This window comes from Gnatocerus cornutus, chromosome 9 (genome assembly GCF_029298725.1).
Source record: "Gnatocerus cornutus isolate USDA-ARS CGAHR chromosome 9, icGnaCorn1.1, whole genome shotgun sequence".
Classification (NCBI taxonomy): domain Eukaryota; kingdom Metazoa; phylum Arthropoda; class Insecta; order Coleoptera; family Tenebrionidae; genus Gnatocerus; species Gnatocerus cornutus.
The window spans coordinates 6,164,315-6,179,801 of NC_142241.1; the positions used below are offsets into that span (position 1 = coordinate 6,164,315).

The 15,487-nt window shown below is 38.4% G+C and overlaps 6 protein-coding genes across 6 annotated transcripts; 2 read left to right on the forward strand and 4 right to left on the reverse strand.

Moving 5' to 3' along the window:
- Nucleotides 1–597: 597 nt before the first annotated feature.
- LOC148168194 (glutamate receptor ionotropic, kainate 2-like) lies at nucleotides 598–3,866 on the forward strand. Its single transcript, XM_088045303.1, has 11 exons — nucleotides 598–772; nucleotides 826–972; nucleotides 1,020–1,516; nucleotides 1,564–1,728; nucleotides 1,773–1,925; nucleotides 1,979–2,196; nucleotides 2,246–2,465; nucleotides 2,512–2,735; nucleotides 2,782–2,919; nucleotides 2,964–3,663; nucleotides 3,716–3,866. The coding sequence occupies exons 1-11, from the start codon at nucleotides 676–678 to the stop codon at nucleotides 3,830–3,832; spliced, it is 2,676 nt and encodes an 891-aa protein (XP_087901429.1). The 5' UTR covers nucleotides 598–675; the 3' UTR covers nucleotides 3,833–3,866.
- Nucleotides 3,843–4,951, reverse strand: LOC148168195 (mpv17-like protein). The gene is made up of 3 exons (XM_088045304.1): nucleotides 4,586–4,951; nucleotides 4,402–4,533; nucleotides 3,843–4,193 (listed from the first exon to the last, which is right to left on the reverse strand). Exons 1-3 carry the CDS (start codon nucleotides 4,844–4,846, stop codon nucleotides 3,999–4,001), a joined length of 588 nt encoding a protein of 195 aa, XP_087901430.1. The 5' UTR covers nucleotides 4,847–4,951; the 3' UTR covers nucleotides 3,843–3,998.
- A 104-nt stretch (nucleotides 4,952–5,055) lies between these two features.
- Nucleotides 5,056–6,123, reverse strand: LOC148168196 (uncharacterized). The gene has a single exon (XM_088045305.1). The coding sequence runs from the start codon at nucleotides 5,750–5,752 to the stop codon at nucleotides 5,225–5,227; it is 528 nt and encodes a 175-aa protein (XP_087901431.1). The 5' UTR covers nucleotides 5,753–6,123; the 3' UTR covers nucleotides 5,056–5,224.
- Nucleotides 6,124–6,948: 825 nt separating this feature from the next.
- On the reverse strand, nucleotides 6,949–8,762 carry Idh (isocitrate dehydrogenase [NADP] cytoplasmic). The gene is made up of 3 exons (XM_088044919.1): nucleotides 8,567–8,762; nucleotides 8,205–8,524; nucleotides 6,949–8,023 (listed from the first exon to the last, which is right to left on the reverse strand). Exons 2-3 carry the CDS (start codon nucleotides 8,509–8,511, stop codon nucleotides 7,104–7,106), a joined length of 1,227 nt encoding a protein of 408 aa, XP_087901045.1. The 5' UTR covers nucleotides 8,512–8,524; nucleotides 8,567–8,762; the 3' UTR covers nucleotides 6,949–7,103.
- Nucleotides 8,763–9,698: 936 nt separating this feature from the next.
- Nucleotides 9,699–13,770, forward strand: LOC148168198 (succinyl-CoA:acetate/propanoyl-CoA:succinate CoA transferase). Its single transcript, XM_088044916.1, has 5 exons — nucleotides 9,699–10,038; nucleotides 12,218–12,380; nucleotides 12,435–12,664; nucleotides 12,711–13,382; nucleotides 13,431–13,770. Exons 1-5 carry the CDS (start codon nucleotides 9,870–9,872, stop codon nucleotides 13,613–13,615), a joined length of 1,419 nt encoding a protein of 472 aa, XP_087901042.1. The 5' UTR covers nucleotides 9,699–9,869; the 3' UTR covers nucleotides 13,616–13,770.
- LOC148168199 (TGF-beta-activated kinase 1 and MAP3K7-binding protein 1-like) lies at nucleotides 13,682–15,257 on the reverse strand. The gene is made up of 2 exons (XM_088044917.1): nucleotides 14,494–15,257; nucleotides 13,682–14,447 (listed from the first exon to the last, which is right to left on the reverse strand). The coding sequence occupies exons 1-2, from the start codon at nucleotides 15,182–15,184 to the stop codon at nucleotides 13,762–13,764; spliced, it is 1,377 nt and encodes a 458-aa protein (XP_087901043.1). The 5' UTR covers nucleotides 15,185–15,257; the 3' UTR covers nucleotides 13,682–13,761.
- Between the last annotated feature and the right edge of the window lie 230 nt (nucleotides 15,258–15,487).

Here is a 15,487-nt window from a genome sequence, read left to right on the forward strand (position 1 = left end):
TTATGCAACTCAAACAGCACCACAATAGCATAAAAAATCGGTCCTTTATTAAACTTTCGTGTTGAGTAATAATTGAAATCGAAAATCTTCTTCTGAGACTTTTTGGACTGCCGCCAGGGCTTATTGTTTTGTTAAAAACGAAAATATTGATAGAGACCACGTGTTTCCACGTGAAAAAGTGATTAAACTTATGATTTTTTTTAATTCTTGGACGGGCTCCTTGGCACGATTTTATTGAGTTTTTATTTTAAATGTCCTCTTTATGACGCGGTTTGTTTATTATTTTTAGACACAAGAATGCAGAAAAATCAGCGATTGAAATGTTTTCTCTAAATCAATGCCGATAACATCAATTTTCAGCTCTCAAATAAAAGTAGATCAATAAGAAAATCCGAAGATTTAGATTGTAACTGTCGCTCCAAGGCAAATTTTCAGCTCGCTGACAATTATCTAAAAAAATCTCGCATAAAAATGTACCCACTTGCAAGCTTCCCACTTTTCCGGTCGCGATCAAAGAGAAATTTCGTGGAAAAGTGTGTCCTAGCGAACCCACTTTCGTTCTATTTTCGGTAAACAAAAAACCTGGCATGCGTTCAACATGAGTAAAGCATCCGACATAAATTACCGAATGCCGATTGTGTAGCCTCGTGTGAACATTTTTGAATAATTGCCACAATGAAAATAGTTTACCAAAACTTAATTTGGCTATTATTTTTCGTCGCGTACAATTACTTATGTTTGGCCAGTCAAAATGAAAACGTAATTACAGTCGGTAAGTGAAATTAGCCACAAAACTTTCCGTGTTTACTTCTGCGGCTATTTCAGGAGCGTTTTCCGACGAAGAAGAGAATGAAACGAAAATCGCTCTGGAAAGTGCAGTACATGCCGCAAATATGATGCAACAGGAACTGTATTACACTCTTCAAACTCAAAATTTGGACAACATTGACGCTTTTCAGTGTTGTAAAATCTGTAAGTCGCGAGATTTTGATTCCAGTCGAACTTCAAACATTTTTCAGTATGCAATCTTACCCAAGACGACTACGGATTAGCCGCAGTTTTCAGCCCGTCCACACTTTCAAGATCGTCGCTCGTGCAATCAGTGTGCACAAATCTTGAAATTCCTCACTTTTTGACCAATTGGCGACAATCATCGTTTTATTCTGATAAACAAACTACTCTTAACTTTTATCCAGAAGCTGAGTTATTTTCTCGAGGTTTAGTGACCATCGTCAGGAATTTACATTGGAGGAGTTTCGTTATTTTGTACGAAGACGATGACGGTCTTGTTAGATTACAGGAAATTTTGAAAGTACAAAAGTACAATGAGCGTAGTTCTGTGATGGTAAGACAGTTGCTAGGACCGGATTACAGACCTCTACTGAAAAAAATCCGGACTTCGAGCGAAACTAGGATTATTTTGGACTGTAATGCTGGTAGTACTGTTAAAATTTTGAAACAAGCGAAAGAAGTAGGTTTGATGGAGTCCTCTTACAATTATTTTTTGACCTCTTTGGTAGGTAAAAACCGCACTGATGAGACTTGTGACAGAATTTTTTCTAGGACGCACACACTGTTAGTTTTTCTACATTAAATGTGTCAGCCAATTTCACTACAATAAGGATAATTGACCCGAGCAGTGAAGCTTTTCAGGCCGCTCTAAGCAACTGGGAACAGTACGCAAATTTTTACTACCCCGAGCACGAACTCAGACCTTATTCTATCAAAGTATTGTCAGAAAACTTGAGATTTGCATTCATTTTCGTTTTTAGACCAGTACAGTGTTGATGTATGATGCCATCCAAATGTTTATCAAAACAGTAAATGCTCTTGACGTAACTGGTGCTATCATACCGTCATCTCTAACGTGCGGTGATGACGAAATGTGGGACGATGGTTTCAGGATAACTTCTTTCATGAAACTTGTAAGTCGTAGAAAAAATAATGCGCGTAACTCACTACATAATCTTATACTTAGAAGACTAATCTTCATGGGGTTAGTGGTCCTATTAGCTTTGATTCTAATGGAAGACGAACGAATTTTACCATCCACGTGGTCGAGGGTTACCGTGAGAATGTCGTAGCCACGTGGAGTGCCAACACTCCTGAAGATCTCAATATTGTCAGAAACGCCAACGATTCTTACGACGCTTTGGTCAAACACATGCGAAAAGGAGTTTTGATAGTGTCTTCCAGGTGGTTCAACTTGAACTAATTTTTCTCGGTTATAAAACAAGCTTTTTAGACTTGGACCCCCCTATTTAATGAAACGGAAGCCGAAATATGAAGGGGAAATCTTGACCGGAAATGATCGATACGAGGGTTTTTCCATGGATCTGATAGACGCAATTGCTGGTATTTTGGGATTTAAGTACGAATTCAGGCTGGCGGAGGATGGAAAGTATGGGAATTACGATCCTGTGACGAAATCCTGGAATGGTTTGATAAAGGATCTCTTAGATAAGGTTCGAAATAAGAACAGAAAACGGGATCTTTTTTATGTGTTTCCAGAAAGCTGACTTGGCCATCTGCGACTTGACGATAACTCATCAGCGCCGCGAAGTGGTCGATTTCAGCATGCCTTTCATGCGTTTGGGTATTAGCATTCTCTACAAGAAAGCCAAAGCCAAGGATGTTAACATCTTCGCCTTTCTTACTCCTTTTTCCACGGAAATTTGGATTTACACTGCCACACTCTACTTGGTAGTTTCTGTGGTTCTCTACCTAGTAGCAAGGTAACTACTTTAACCATCGTAACATGCTTGTAACCAGTGTTACCAGAATGGCCCCAGGCGATTGGGAAAATCCCCATCCCTGCGACCAACACCCCGGGGAACTAGAAAACATTTGGAACCTTCAAAACTGTTTCTGGCTGACCATGGGTTCAATAATGACGCAAGGTTGTGACATCCTTCCCAAGTAAGTCCCAATTTGGATCTTCCCGAAAATTAACACTTTTTTAGGGGGATTTCTTCCCGGATGGTCACCTCAATGTGGTGGTTCTTTTCCTTAATAATGACCAGTTCGTACACGGCAAACTTGGCCGCTTTTCTCACAATGGAACGGATGGAAACCGTCATCGACAGCGCCGAAGCCTTAGCCAAACAAACAAAAATAAAATATGGAACCGTGGAAGGGGGAGCAACTCAAGCATTTTTCCGCGATTCTAACTACTCCACATTCCAAAAAATGTGGACCAACATGGTACAAGCCAAACCCGGCGTTTTCGAAAAAAACAACGAAGACGGGGTAAAAAGAGTGCAAAGCAGTAAACATCGCATGTATGCTTTTTTGATGGAATCGTCCCAAATTGAGTACGAAACCCAAACGAAATGCGACTTGAAACAAGTCGGTAATTGGTTAGACAGCAAAGGATACGGAATAGCAATGCCACTGGATTATCGCTACAGGAGCGCTATAAATACTGCGATTTTGAAACTACAAGAAGACGCAAAGCTGAAAGAACTGAAAATTAAATGGTGGGAAAAAATGAGGGACAAACCCCCCTGTCCTATACGATCGTTTGAAAAAAGTTCCACAAAGTTAGCGCTTGATGATGTCGGGGGAGTTTTCTTGGTCTTGGGAATCGGAGTGGGAGTCGCGTTTATTTTGGCCACGTTGGAGTTTTTATGGAACGTACGTCAAGTTTCGGTGGAGGATCATGTAAGTTTCACTATTTGATCCACGTTATCGTTTCAATTTTGATCATTTCTAGCTGAGCTATTTAGAGGCTCTTAAACTCGAGCTCATTTTTGCTTCCAATGTTTGGGTGACGAAGAAAAGAATAAAGCCAAAATTGGTATTTCTCCCCGAGTCGGAAAAAACGAATTAAAAATGCAAAATATAAAAAATCGTTTAATAAATAAATTGATTTACATTTTGACTTATATAAATAACGCAGTTGGATACCCTGTCGCACTTTGTGCTTATCTATAAAAGTAACACAGATTCGGTTAATCACAAAAATCACAAGATCTACAATCAGGATTTGGTGTATGTCATTGTTGTAGTAATCCTCCGCTGAGTGTGGGTAATTCTGCTAATTCTGCTTGCTTTTTGAGCTGCAGTTGGTGCATGTACGCTAGGAAACAGCACCAAACCAAACTGCAAGCACTGACGTAAGGGACTCTGTTTTTCTCAGGTACAAAAGTGAAGTTGATCGTTTGCAAAATCGGCCAGACGCAGATTGCCATCTAGAAATAATAATAAATTTACTTGGCAATTCCTCAAAATTGTTTTGCGCAGTTATGCGAAGACTGTGACGACTCGTGGGTGAATAATTTTGATAATTCATGAGGAAAATTACGGAAATGTTATGAAATTCTTGTATTGCGTGATCTGTCACCACTGTCAACACGCAAACTGCACGTGCCGAACTTGGACAACGTCCCAATATCTTACTTTGTATGACGGCAAGAATTTCATTTCTAGCTCCTCTTTGGCCCTTTGCACAGTCTTGCCTTCCATCAAGCTCATTCCAAAGAAAAATGATGCTAAAGCGGCAGGTCCGTAGGTCATTTGTTCTACGACGGCCTAATAAAGCTCCCTGCTAGTTTTATGTTGAGTAAAAAAAAAACATCATTACCTTTGTCATCGCTGTTTTTAAATTCATTTTAGGCCAAATTATGGTCGATAACCGCACCCAGCCGTATAACGTGGGGGCCGTGAATAAAGACCCATATAAGCTAAACCTTAGAGCCTGCATCCAGTCGTAATTTTCAATAGTTTTTCCTGCCAAAGTCTGCTGGATGATGGAAGAAGTGGGCCATATGGCTGCATATGTGATCATACCACGGACAATTGGGTGTCTGTTGGTGAAGGCTGAGAACCTCGATAATACTGACATTTTGGTATGGATTTGAGATTACACTATAGGCACAACCGTTGTGTTAGACTGCCGGACGCGGTTTAATTCATCGAGACAGTAGTTGGACTTTTAAACTGCCAATTTTATAACCTTGGACGCGGAATTACTCATGACCGCCGGACTTGCGTCACACACGTGGAGGTGAGGCTCGTGCGGTGTGTTGTGCCAACACGAGCGTCGCGACGCCGAATTCGAGCAATGTATAATTTCCATTGAATTTTAAATGAAAATAACCTCAATGTGTCGAAGTGACAGTTTGGGTTGGAAAGTGTGCCATGGTTGGAGTGCCAATGGTAGTTTTCTACAATTTATTGGGGTAACCCATTTATTACAAAATTAAATTAAAAATAAATACAATCAGTCTATCTCATTCAACTTATCCATTAACAACTCCAGAGTTACTTTGGCCGCTTTTTTAAGTTTTAACTTTTTCATCCGATTTCGTCGTTTCTTGATCTTTGCTGGATTTTTTGTGTTCATTACGTCACAGTTGATGAGTCTTTTAAATTTCCTTGTGCTCATAGTGACTTCTTTATTATTAATAACTTGGGGCTCTTCATAAATAGTTTCTAACGATAAATTTGTCCTTTTCACTTTTTTATCTAAATAATACTTTTTTATTTCATTTTCACTACTTCTTGCTGTAAGTCTTATAGGTCTATCGGCAACTGGAATAATCTCTGGGAGGGTAGTTCTAATTTTTTTCCTACTTGATCTTCTTAAAGCAGGTGGTGCTTCATCCTCTTGTGATTGTGGGGCTTCCACAAAGGCTTCCATTTGGTCATCCTCTTCAGGAGGTGATTCTGATGACGTTTCGCTCTCTCTGGGATTAAAAAGTTCAGAAAAACGTCGTCTATCCTGGATAACACTCTCGCTTTCCATCATTTAAAAAACGGGAGCAGATTATTCATCCATTTTACACATCCTAACCTCAAAGTTGTGAAGGCTCGGATATTTTTGGTAGTGCAAAGTATCAAGAAAATAGTCGTAAAGACAGTATTTTGTGAGTTTTGGGTGGTAAAAAAATGTTTTGCCCGATATCTAACACTTTGGTGACGTTTGTTTTTTGTAATTGACAATGTTACCAACGAAACTGGGTCACTTCACAATTTTTACTAGACTTGCAACTGTGCGTCATGCGATTGGTCCAAGTTCATTTGTTCATTTTTCAAAAATTGGCGCCTAAAGTGAATAAATTTAATTATTACACTTTTCAATTTAACAGACAATTGATACATAGACATTACATACATACATTAACACAATATTTAGTTACATTTTTTGCAAATTACAATTAATAATTGGACTTTGATCTGTAGGTTGTTGCCCATTATCATTATCTCCGTGATAAGGTCACTAGATAAAAATTTGATCGAATTTGAATTTGATTCAAGGTCCTACGGCGACCAATGAGAGATAACGGAAAAATTGAAATAGCCAATAGCGTACTATTCCGGCCAAACGTCTTTGGTCGTCCTTTCTGTCAGTTAATCAATTTTCCCTGTGTGCCGCTGCTGTTGCCACCTACTTCCTAATCTAAAAAAACAGACTATGGGCCCGATTTCATGTTGACTTGTGGCATTGCAAATCAGAGTTAGGCCTGAGCAACCCCAATCAAACTGATCCTACCTTACCAACTGCGTCAACGCAATTTTGCGCCACTGACCTGAAATGGGGCCCTGAAGCTCTAAACAAGAAGATAGAGAGTTCTAGTATTTCTAGCTCTAAATCGAGCATTAGCGTCAATGTTAAAAATGACAGTTTGACATTTGATTTTTTATCTGCTTTTTATAAATGAAAGAAAGCTAGAAAGTCCTCTGGCTTTTGCGGGGTGGTCTTTAAGGCAAATGGCTAAACTATTATCTACTGAGCATATAAACAATATTGACAGTATTTGTTTAAAATGTATGTTGACAGCGTTGACAATTATTATGAATGTGTGAAAATGGTTTGGTATTAAAATTTTTAAAATTATAAAAGACAAACTTTCATCTAGTGACTTTACCCGCTTATCTACCCGCGAGGCTAGATTGTCGAAAGTCTATTTTTTTCTCGAGGAGGCCGTGATAAAATTCGAAACGAACATTTCCATAATTTTTATTAGTATAACTCATAAAAATACACCCCTTCACCAAAAAGAATACCAATTAGAAAAATATAAAATTTTGGTCCTTTTTGGTATACATGTTAAAGGACAGCACACAAAACATAATGATCATAAATGACTATTAATTAGTCATTTTCCAAGCTTTTTTTTCAAGTTATCAGCCAATTTATTCATAAATTCAAAAGTCTCCAAATAGTCTGACCTCTTCACATTATTCATTCCTTTAATGCAAATGGCCAAGTCTTTAGTCATGAACCCACTTTCAATGGTATCAATGCAGACCTGCTCAAGAGTATGAGCGAATTCTGTCAATTCTTTGTTATTGTCGAGTTTTGCTCTATGTAACAATCCTCTAGTCCACGCAAAAATGGACGCAATTGGATTGGTTGAGGTTTCTTGTCCCTTTTGGTACATTCTGTAATGACGAGTCACAGTTCCATGGGCTGCTTCCGCCTCCACAGTCTTACCATCTGGACAAATCAAAACCGATGTCATGAGACCAAGGGACCCATATCCTTGAGCAACTGAATCTGATTGTACGTCACCATCGTAGTTTTTACAAGCCCATACAAATCCACCTTCAGATTTCATAGCGTAGGCTACCATATCATCAATGAGCCTGTGCTCATACCAGATCTTCTTCGCTTCATATTGGCTCTTGTACTGCTTATCATAGATCTCCTGGAAAATGTCTTTGAAGCGGCCATCGTACTTTTTCAAGATGGTATTTTTCGTGCTTAAGTACAAAGGATAACCGACGTTAAGAGCGTATTTGAAGGAGGAATGAGCAAAGTCGACAATTGACTCATCGGTATTGAACATTCCAAGAGCTACACCGGGACCCTTGTAATCATGGACAGTGTGTTTAATTTGCTCGCCGGTTGTTGGAGTGAAAATTAGCTCGAGTTTTCCGGCCCCTGGGACCAAGAAGTCGGTGGCTTTGTACTGATCAGCGTGAGCGTGACGACCGATGATGATGGGTTTAGTCCAGCCGGTTACTAGCCGGGGGATGTTTTTGCAGATTATTGCTTCTCTGAAGACGGTACCCCCTAGAGATAAAAATCAGTTTAATTTCGCAAACTTTCCATTGGGAAATAAATCATTATCTCAAAATTACAAAACGACTGAATGTTGGTAAATCAACAGAACCTGACCTTAACCTGTTTTTGTTTTGATTAAAAATCCTACGTAATCGATAAAAGAGTGACGTTTTTTTATCAAAAAAGTTACCTAGAATGTTTCTAATGGTACCATTGGGTGACTTCCACATGTACTTCAACTTGAATTCTTCCACTCGCTTCTCATCTGGGGTGATTGTGGCACATTTAATCCCCACGTTGTACTTTTTAATCGCTTCGGCACACTCTATAGTTACTTTGTCTTCGGTTTTATCCCGATTTTCCATTCCCAAATCGTAAGTATGTAATTCAATATCCAGGAAGGGAAGAATCAATTTATCCTTGATGGAGTCCCAAATAATCCGGGTCATTTCATCCCCAAGGATATCGACAACAGGTCCTGCCTTGATTTTACCCATTTTTGCTCTAGAACTACTAAAAATTACAATGTTCTAACCCAAAAAAAAAACTTACTTTCAACGCTGTGTTACTTCTACTAGAAAAACCAACGTTACCGGTAAATATAGATAACTTTTTATCAAAAAAACTTAAAAAACGGCGACTTTGCTCGCTGCTTATCAATTATCACACAAATGACTTGCCAACTTGAATTTAAAGCATTCAATTTCTAGCCCCACACTTGACAGTTGACAGAATGGTGACGTTTACAGGGAGTTGTTTGTCATTGGCGTACGGTCAAAGGTCAATGATTCTTGGGAAAAAGCAATGTAAATAGTAGAATTGTACAATGAGTAAATAGATAAGGCGACAAACCTGTTTATCAAGAATAAATTAATGAATTCCATGGAATTTCGACCTTGGTGGTACAATCAGTGGCGTAACATGGAAATAGAATTAAGAGTATCAGCTTTGCGTGTTGACGAGTCAAAGATCAAACTTTTGGACGCTTTTGTTAGTCTTGGGACGACTGGATATGCAGAAATTTTCTCAGGGAATTGAAAATTGCAATTTTCTGGGTGGTCTCCAAAATGGTGGAGGCGCCGGGTGCACAGTCCGGAAACCCATAGGGGTAAAATGGTGGATGCGCCGGCCAAGTTTTTTTTAAATTGGGATTTATGGACTTTTTAAGACAAACGAGACGCCACTGAGAGTCTTTTGTGACATGATGAAAATAATTAAAAGAGTGGTGGTTACATTTGAATTAGTTTAATTTCAAATAATTGACACCCTATAATGAGGTATAAATTAAATCTAATACACATGTAACTATTTATATTTAATTCTTTGAAAAAAAGGAAACTTCTTGAGGCAGCGATTGAACCGACATCTAACAAAAACATTTTGAACTGGAATGAAAACAGATTAAAAAATAGGATGCAAATAATTTCTTCAAGGCTGTTTTACAAATTAAACTGATTATTACTTTTACTTATGTAACATTTATCACGAATCTGAATGGTAACAATTTTTTTGCTAAAGATGTTTTTTAGCAACAAATTTAATATAAATAAATAAAAATCTTCAAATAGTCATGTTTTTCATTAAAAAATACTTTGAAAATAAATATAAATAATCAGAGATAAGCCCCCGTCAGCTTTCGTTAAGCCTCGCTTCCACTCGCCCCGCTCAGAAATGTCAATCTGAAGACAGAGATGACAGCATGTATCAGTTGGAGTCCAGACAGAGATCGTACTACTAGTTGTCAAACATCGGCAAAAGCATAAAAATAACCGCATTTATTTTTCATTCGTTGGCTTACGTACGCTCCTGTCTGTCTAAATTTTAAGGAAGAATTATAATAAAAAAAGGTGAAGTGATGGCGGCGGCTGTTAAAAGTGTAACCAATAAGTTTTCCATTTTATCGAGTTTGAAAAGACTAGCCCCCAGGACATACTTTACATATGTAAACGAAGCAGCGCAACCTATCCCAGGGAAAGAGCCTAAATGGACATCCTTAGACTGTGCATTCGAAACCTTAAAATCAGGTATTTTTTTTGATACGATCTTAGGATGGTATCTTGAAATGGACTTTGAACGAGAGACTTGCTGTGGCATGGGGCCAAAGTATCGACATGATTTCTATTATAGTGGATTTTTATTTGTTGCGGCCTTAATTGGGGACAAGTGGACACATTTTTTTCCTTTGAACCTCGTAAATTCTAGTCATTATTCGCACTTTTTTATTATCAATAAATTCTCACAATTTTATATTTGCGAAGCATCGTATTGATAATCATTTATTCATAGCAGAACCTCATTGTTTCGAATGTAGTCATACTACAAAGGTTAAATTGATAATATTTCTTATTTGTGAAGTATTATCAACATAGTTTCTAATTAGAGTCAAAATAAGTTAATTGTTGGCGAATTTATCGCGCTGCCTTACTGTAAATTAATTTGCTGTTAGTACCATCTCTGAAAAAATGATTTGCTGCATGTATTTAATTCGAAAAACTCCACAGACTAATAATACTAATAAACAAGTACGAAATGAATAAAAGTCACCTATAAATTCAGGTAAAAAAGGATATTAAAGTTCATGATCACATAAGATAAATGTTATCGTTGGTTTGATGTGTTACGCAATAACAGCATCCACATTTTTTCAAGTTAGTAAATAACTAGTTGAACCACACGATTTTCGAAATTTTGTATAATCTATTTTTAACCCCTCAGTGCGTCAATCTATTCAAACTGAATATACGTGAACCATGTGAATTCCGATTTAAATTGAACAGAATTCTGATTCTATTAAAAGCTTGTTTACCTCAGTTCATTATTAACCACGCAAATAAATTAATAACGAAAATAAACTTTGTCTCAATAGTTGCTTTCGAGGCTAAAATTATTTGTTCGTTTAAAATAATCGTCGTATTATGTCACTTATGCGGATTAGTCCTGATTAATCCACAGCTTTCACCAGTTGTTGGGAATTTGTAATAAATAAATAATAAATGGATGGATGGGTTTATATTATGAATATTCATCATTCATATTTATCAGGATAATGCGTTTAATCTCAGATAAAAGGATTATGTCGTGGAAATTTATAGGAAACAACCAAAATAGCTACTATTGTGCCAATCGAACACTTTGGATATTATCAAATTTGACTATCAACGAAAATCTGTTACATAATTTTTATGAGCAATCGCCAGGTTTTTTAAAAATAGCGACTTTTCTAATTTCGCACTGTTTTTAAGGTTTCTGGAATACCTAGTGAAAGTGAAAATATCTGTAAACGTTCGTAAAAGCCATACTAAACATATTATATTACTATCAGTGTAACTAGTATTTTGTCTTATACGTAACAACCAGGTGAATGTCGCAGAATTAATGTAAAAAAAACAATCACGTTTTATGGCGTCTCAGAGTTTTAATTCATTATTCATTGTTTTTTTGACGATGTGATAACAATTTTACGATTTTTAGACTTTGCCTCTCGTGAGATCGTGCTAGTTTGGAGACCTTCATACTAAAATAATTTCAGGTTGCATCCTTTTAATTCAATCAAAGCAATTGAACATAATGAGGCGCCGTAATGGGAACTCACAACAACAAAGTCAATAAAGCGTGTATTTTTTCACTAAACCTTTTATTAGTGGTTATCTCGATTGGTACTTGTTTATTTAAGAACAATAAAATGAGGTACTATTAACTGGTATTTTTTCGAAGATAAAACGGTGTTTTGTGGTAAAATTTGTTTGAACAAGGAGCCAAAATGATGGATTGTCGTTGTTGCATGAAATTCGTTTTACTTTATTGATTGGACTTAATAATGCAGCTGTCTTATCCAATCGAAGACTTTTTTGTTGACCACATCATGAATAAGTCATTTCTCGTGATACATTTCTTTGTTTACTCGAGTTACGAAAGCCTATAATACTTTGAGAAAAAAATAAACACCTTATTTTTAACGGTGTTGTCAAAATACACAAGTTTAAAGTACAGAAATATTAATATTTTGGCACATACACGGATTCTCTGTTGTAAAAATAGATAATCAGAGTCTAAAATATCTAATATTGCCACCGATATTATTTGTTTGCTTGTTTAACTATGCATTTGACGTAAACCTGGCCTAAATACAAGTCGCTGCACGTGGAATAAATGAAACGGTTCTAGAAATTAAATCGACCATCTTATCACTTTTTTATCCTCCAGGTCAAACGGTGTTCGTGCAAGGAGCCGCGGCCACTCCCGTCGATTTGGTCAATGCAATGACCGAACATGGAAAAAGTAACAAATTGAAGGATATTACAGTGTGTCACATGCACACCGAAGGCCCTGCCGCTTATTGTGATCCCTCATGTGAAGGTATTTTCAGGTGGTATTTCCTGAAATTAGCACGAGTATAAAAATCATGTCTTCATTTTTCCAGATCGTTTTCCTTCTTCATGGGCGGAAATGTAAGAAAAGCGGTTGCTGAAGGTCGCGGTGATGCTCTACCAATCTTCCTTTCGGAGATTCCATTTCTCTTCTACAAGAAGATTTTCCAGCCGGACATTGCTTTGATTCACGTATCACCACCAGACGAGCACGGTTATTGCTCTCTAGGTACCAGCGTTGACTGCGTTAGAGCAGCGATGACGCATTCCAAAGTTATAATCGGTAAATTCACTTCTTAGCTGTTGGCTTAGTCAAACTGTTACTTCAGCTCAGGTAAACCCCAAGATGCCCCGAACCTTCGGAGACGGTATCATCCATATCAGTCACATCGACTTCGCTGTAAAAGTCGACACTCCTCTCCCCCAACACGGAGGACGTCCTCCTACAGACGTTGAATCAAAAATTGGAAACCTCATTGCCGAGAATCTTGTCGAAGACGGTGCCACTTTACAAATGGGCATTGGAAACATTCCGGATGCAGTCTTGGCTGCTTTGACAAAACACAAGAATCTTGGGATTCATTCAGAGATGTTTGCCGGGGGTGTTGTTGATCTTGTGGAAAAAGGCTGTGTAACCAACAATCTCAAGAAGATACACAAGGGGCGTATTGTTGGATCGTTTTTGATCGGCACCCAGAAGTTGTACGACTTCGTCGATAACAACCCCTTCATCGAAATGTTGGCCATCGATTATGTTAACAACACCGGTGTTATCTCAGAGCAACCAAAAATGACAGCCCTCAACTCCTGTATTGAAGTCGACTTGACAGGCCAAGTCGTGTCTGATTCCATCGGTACAAGAATGTACTCTGGTTTTGGGGGCCAAGTTGACTTCATCCGCGGCGCTGCGGAAGGCAAAGATGGCAAAGGAAAACCGATTATTGCCTTACCATCATCTACAAATAAAGGAGAGAGTAAAATTGCTCCTATGATCAAACCAGGTGAGACCGTAACTTGAATTTTCTGGTAATTTAACATTTGTTCTTCAGGTGCTGGAGTCGTGACGTCCAGAGCACACGTGCACTACATCGTTACCGAGTACGGTATTGCCTACATGTTCGGAAAGTCATTGCGACAGAGGGCGCACGCCCTTATCAATATTGCTCATCCAGATCACCGACAAGCCTTAGAAAAGGCCGCTTTTGAACGCCTAAAAGTCATGCCAAGCGCTTAGAGTGAATAGGTCAATTCCACGCATTCTTTTCTATCCGCAAATAACCATAATAATTTTAAAAAGCTATAAGGTTTATAAGTTTTTATTAAAATATCGGCAAATATTTGTAAAATGTTAAAGTTAATAAAAATCACAATAAAGTACAATCAAGAGTACCACCAGTCAGGTAAAGTGCCTTTTTTTTGCGCGACGGCAGCGTTTCGATAAAACATTGAAAAATCCACGTGTGGTTTTACTTTATTATCAGGCCCGATTTCTTTGATTTTGATTGTTTTATTAGTGGAAGTACTTGTAGTATTGCTACTTATGGTACTATCTGGTGAAGCTGTATGAATGAGCGTGTTTTGAGACTGTGAGTTTGAAGACAATGTCGAGTTTGTCGGCGGAGTCGTTGGAGTTCTTATGGCGTGAGGCATAGGATAGTTAAAATTCCTCAAAACCAAAGTAATATCTTCTCTTTTAGCACTGCACGATTTATCGGAATTTGAATTCGACATGAACCAATCGTGGTGTAACCGAACGGCTTTGTCAACCACAGCTTGAGCGACTCCAGTTAGAGTTGCTTGCTCCCGGAACTGTTCCACGACACATTGTGCAATGTACTTGTTGACTTGATCAGTTCCAGTTGCCTCCTCTATGGTTTTGTATAGTTCTGCAGTCATTAACAGGAGGAACCTGCAAGAATCGTCGAGGAGAATCCCTCCGTGGATGTCGGGCTCTGCGGAAACAGGCTCTTGTGTGGCGGTGCTGAGATCTTCGAATTCTTTATAGCCCCCTTTTACGAGGTAGTTGCCGAGGCACCTCGTGTTCTCTTGGTTGCCCAAATAACTACCTAAAAAAAAAGAGTGGGGTGTTTTCTCGGGGTAGTTTCAACTTACTATTTCTGAGATATTGTCGGTTGATTCCAATCTGGGTGAGCCTTAATAGTTCGTCTTCATTCTTCAAGTCGTGATCGACGCTCAGTTGCACGACTTTGAGCACAGAATTTGCGTCAGTTTTACATAAAAGCACGCGACAGTTCCCCACGTTGGCGACATACAACTTGTTATTGTGGATGAGGACGATGGCAGCCGCTGCTCCCGACGACAATTCGCAGTTTATTCTTTTAATACTCTCAATAGCATGTGGTGCCTTCTGGTAAGCTTCATAAGAGCTAAGACCCTCAGGAAGATCATACTGTAATCGTAATCTCTCGGCTAACAAGTCTCCGATCGATTGCATGTAACCTGTCTCGACGGAAATGAAAGCTTGCCTTATAATCTCGCGCACTTCCTCATCAGTTTTCTTTTCTGCTAATTGTGAGAAGTAGATTTCTGCCGTGAGTTGGGACGAGAAATGTGAAGCTTTTTGTCCATCATGACCGTCGAAAACAGCATACCAACACGTGCCATTGTTGAATTCGTAGTGACAGCTGCAGTCTTCATAAGAGTGGTCTTCTTGGGGGTTTCCGTCTTCACGGTAAATCTGATTTGTCGAGTATCCTATACCGGTGTTTTTACACACTGTCAGGGCGTCTGTCCACGTCCCTTGACTCTTGTAAATCGTCTCGGACGGGTTTAGGGGCTTCATTTTAAAAACGACACACTAAAAATAAACATAACCTAACACTTCTAGCTGTCATTACATGACAGTTGTGATCACGTGACAAACGTCATGCAAATTTCTCTAATTTCGGCAAGAATAATGCGATTGTTGCTCGTGTGTAACTGTAATTATTTCACTTTTTACGAATGTAATTTAATGAGATTACATTAAATATTAATTTGTGTTCACGCTGAATTCGATTACATCATTTAGTGAATTTGGTGGTCGTCAGTTTTCCCCTAAACCCGACCCACTTTTTGTTGTGATTGTTATTGTGACATTAGTGAC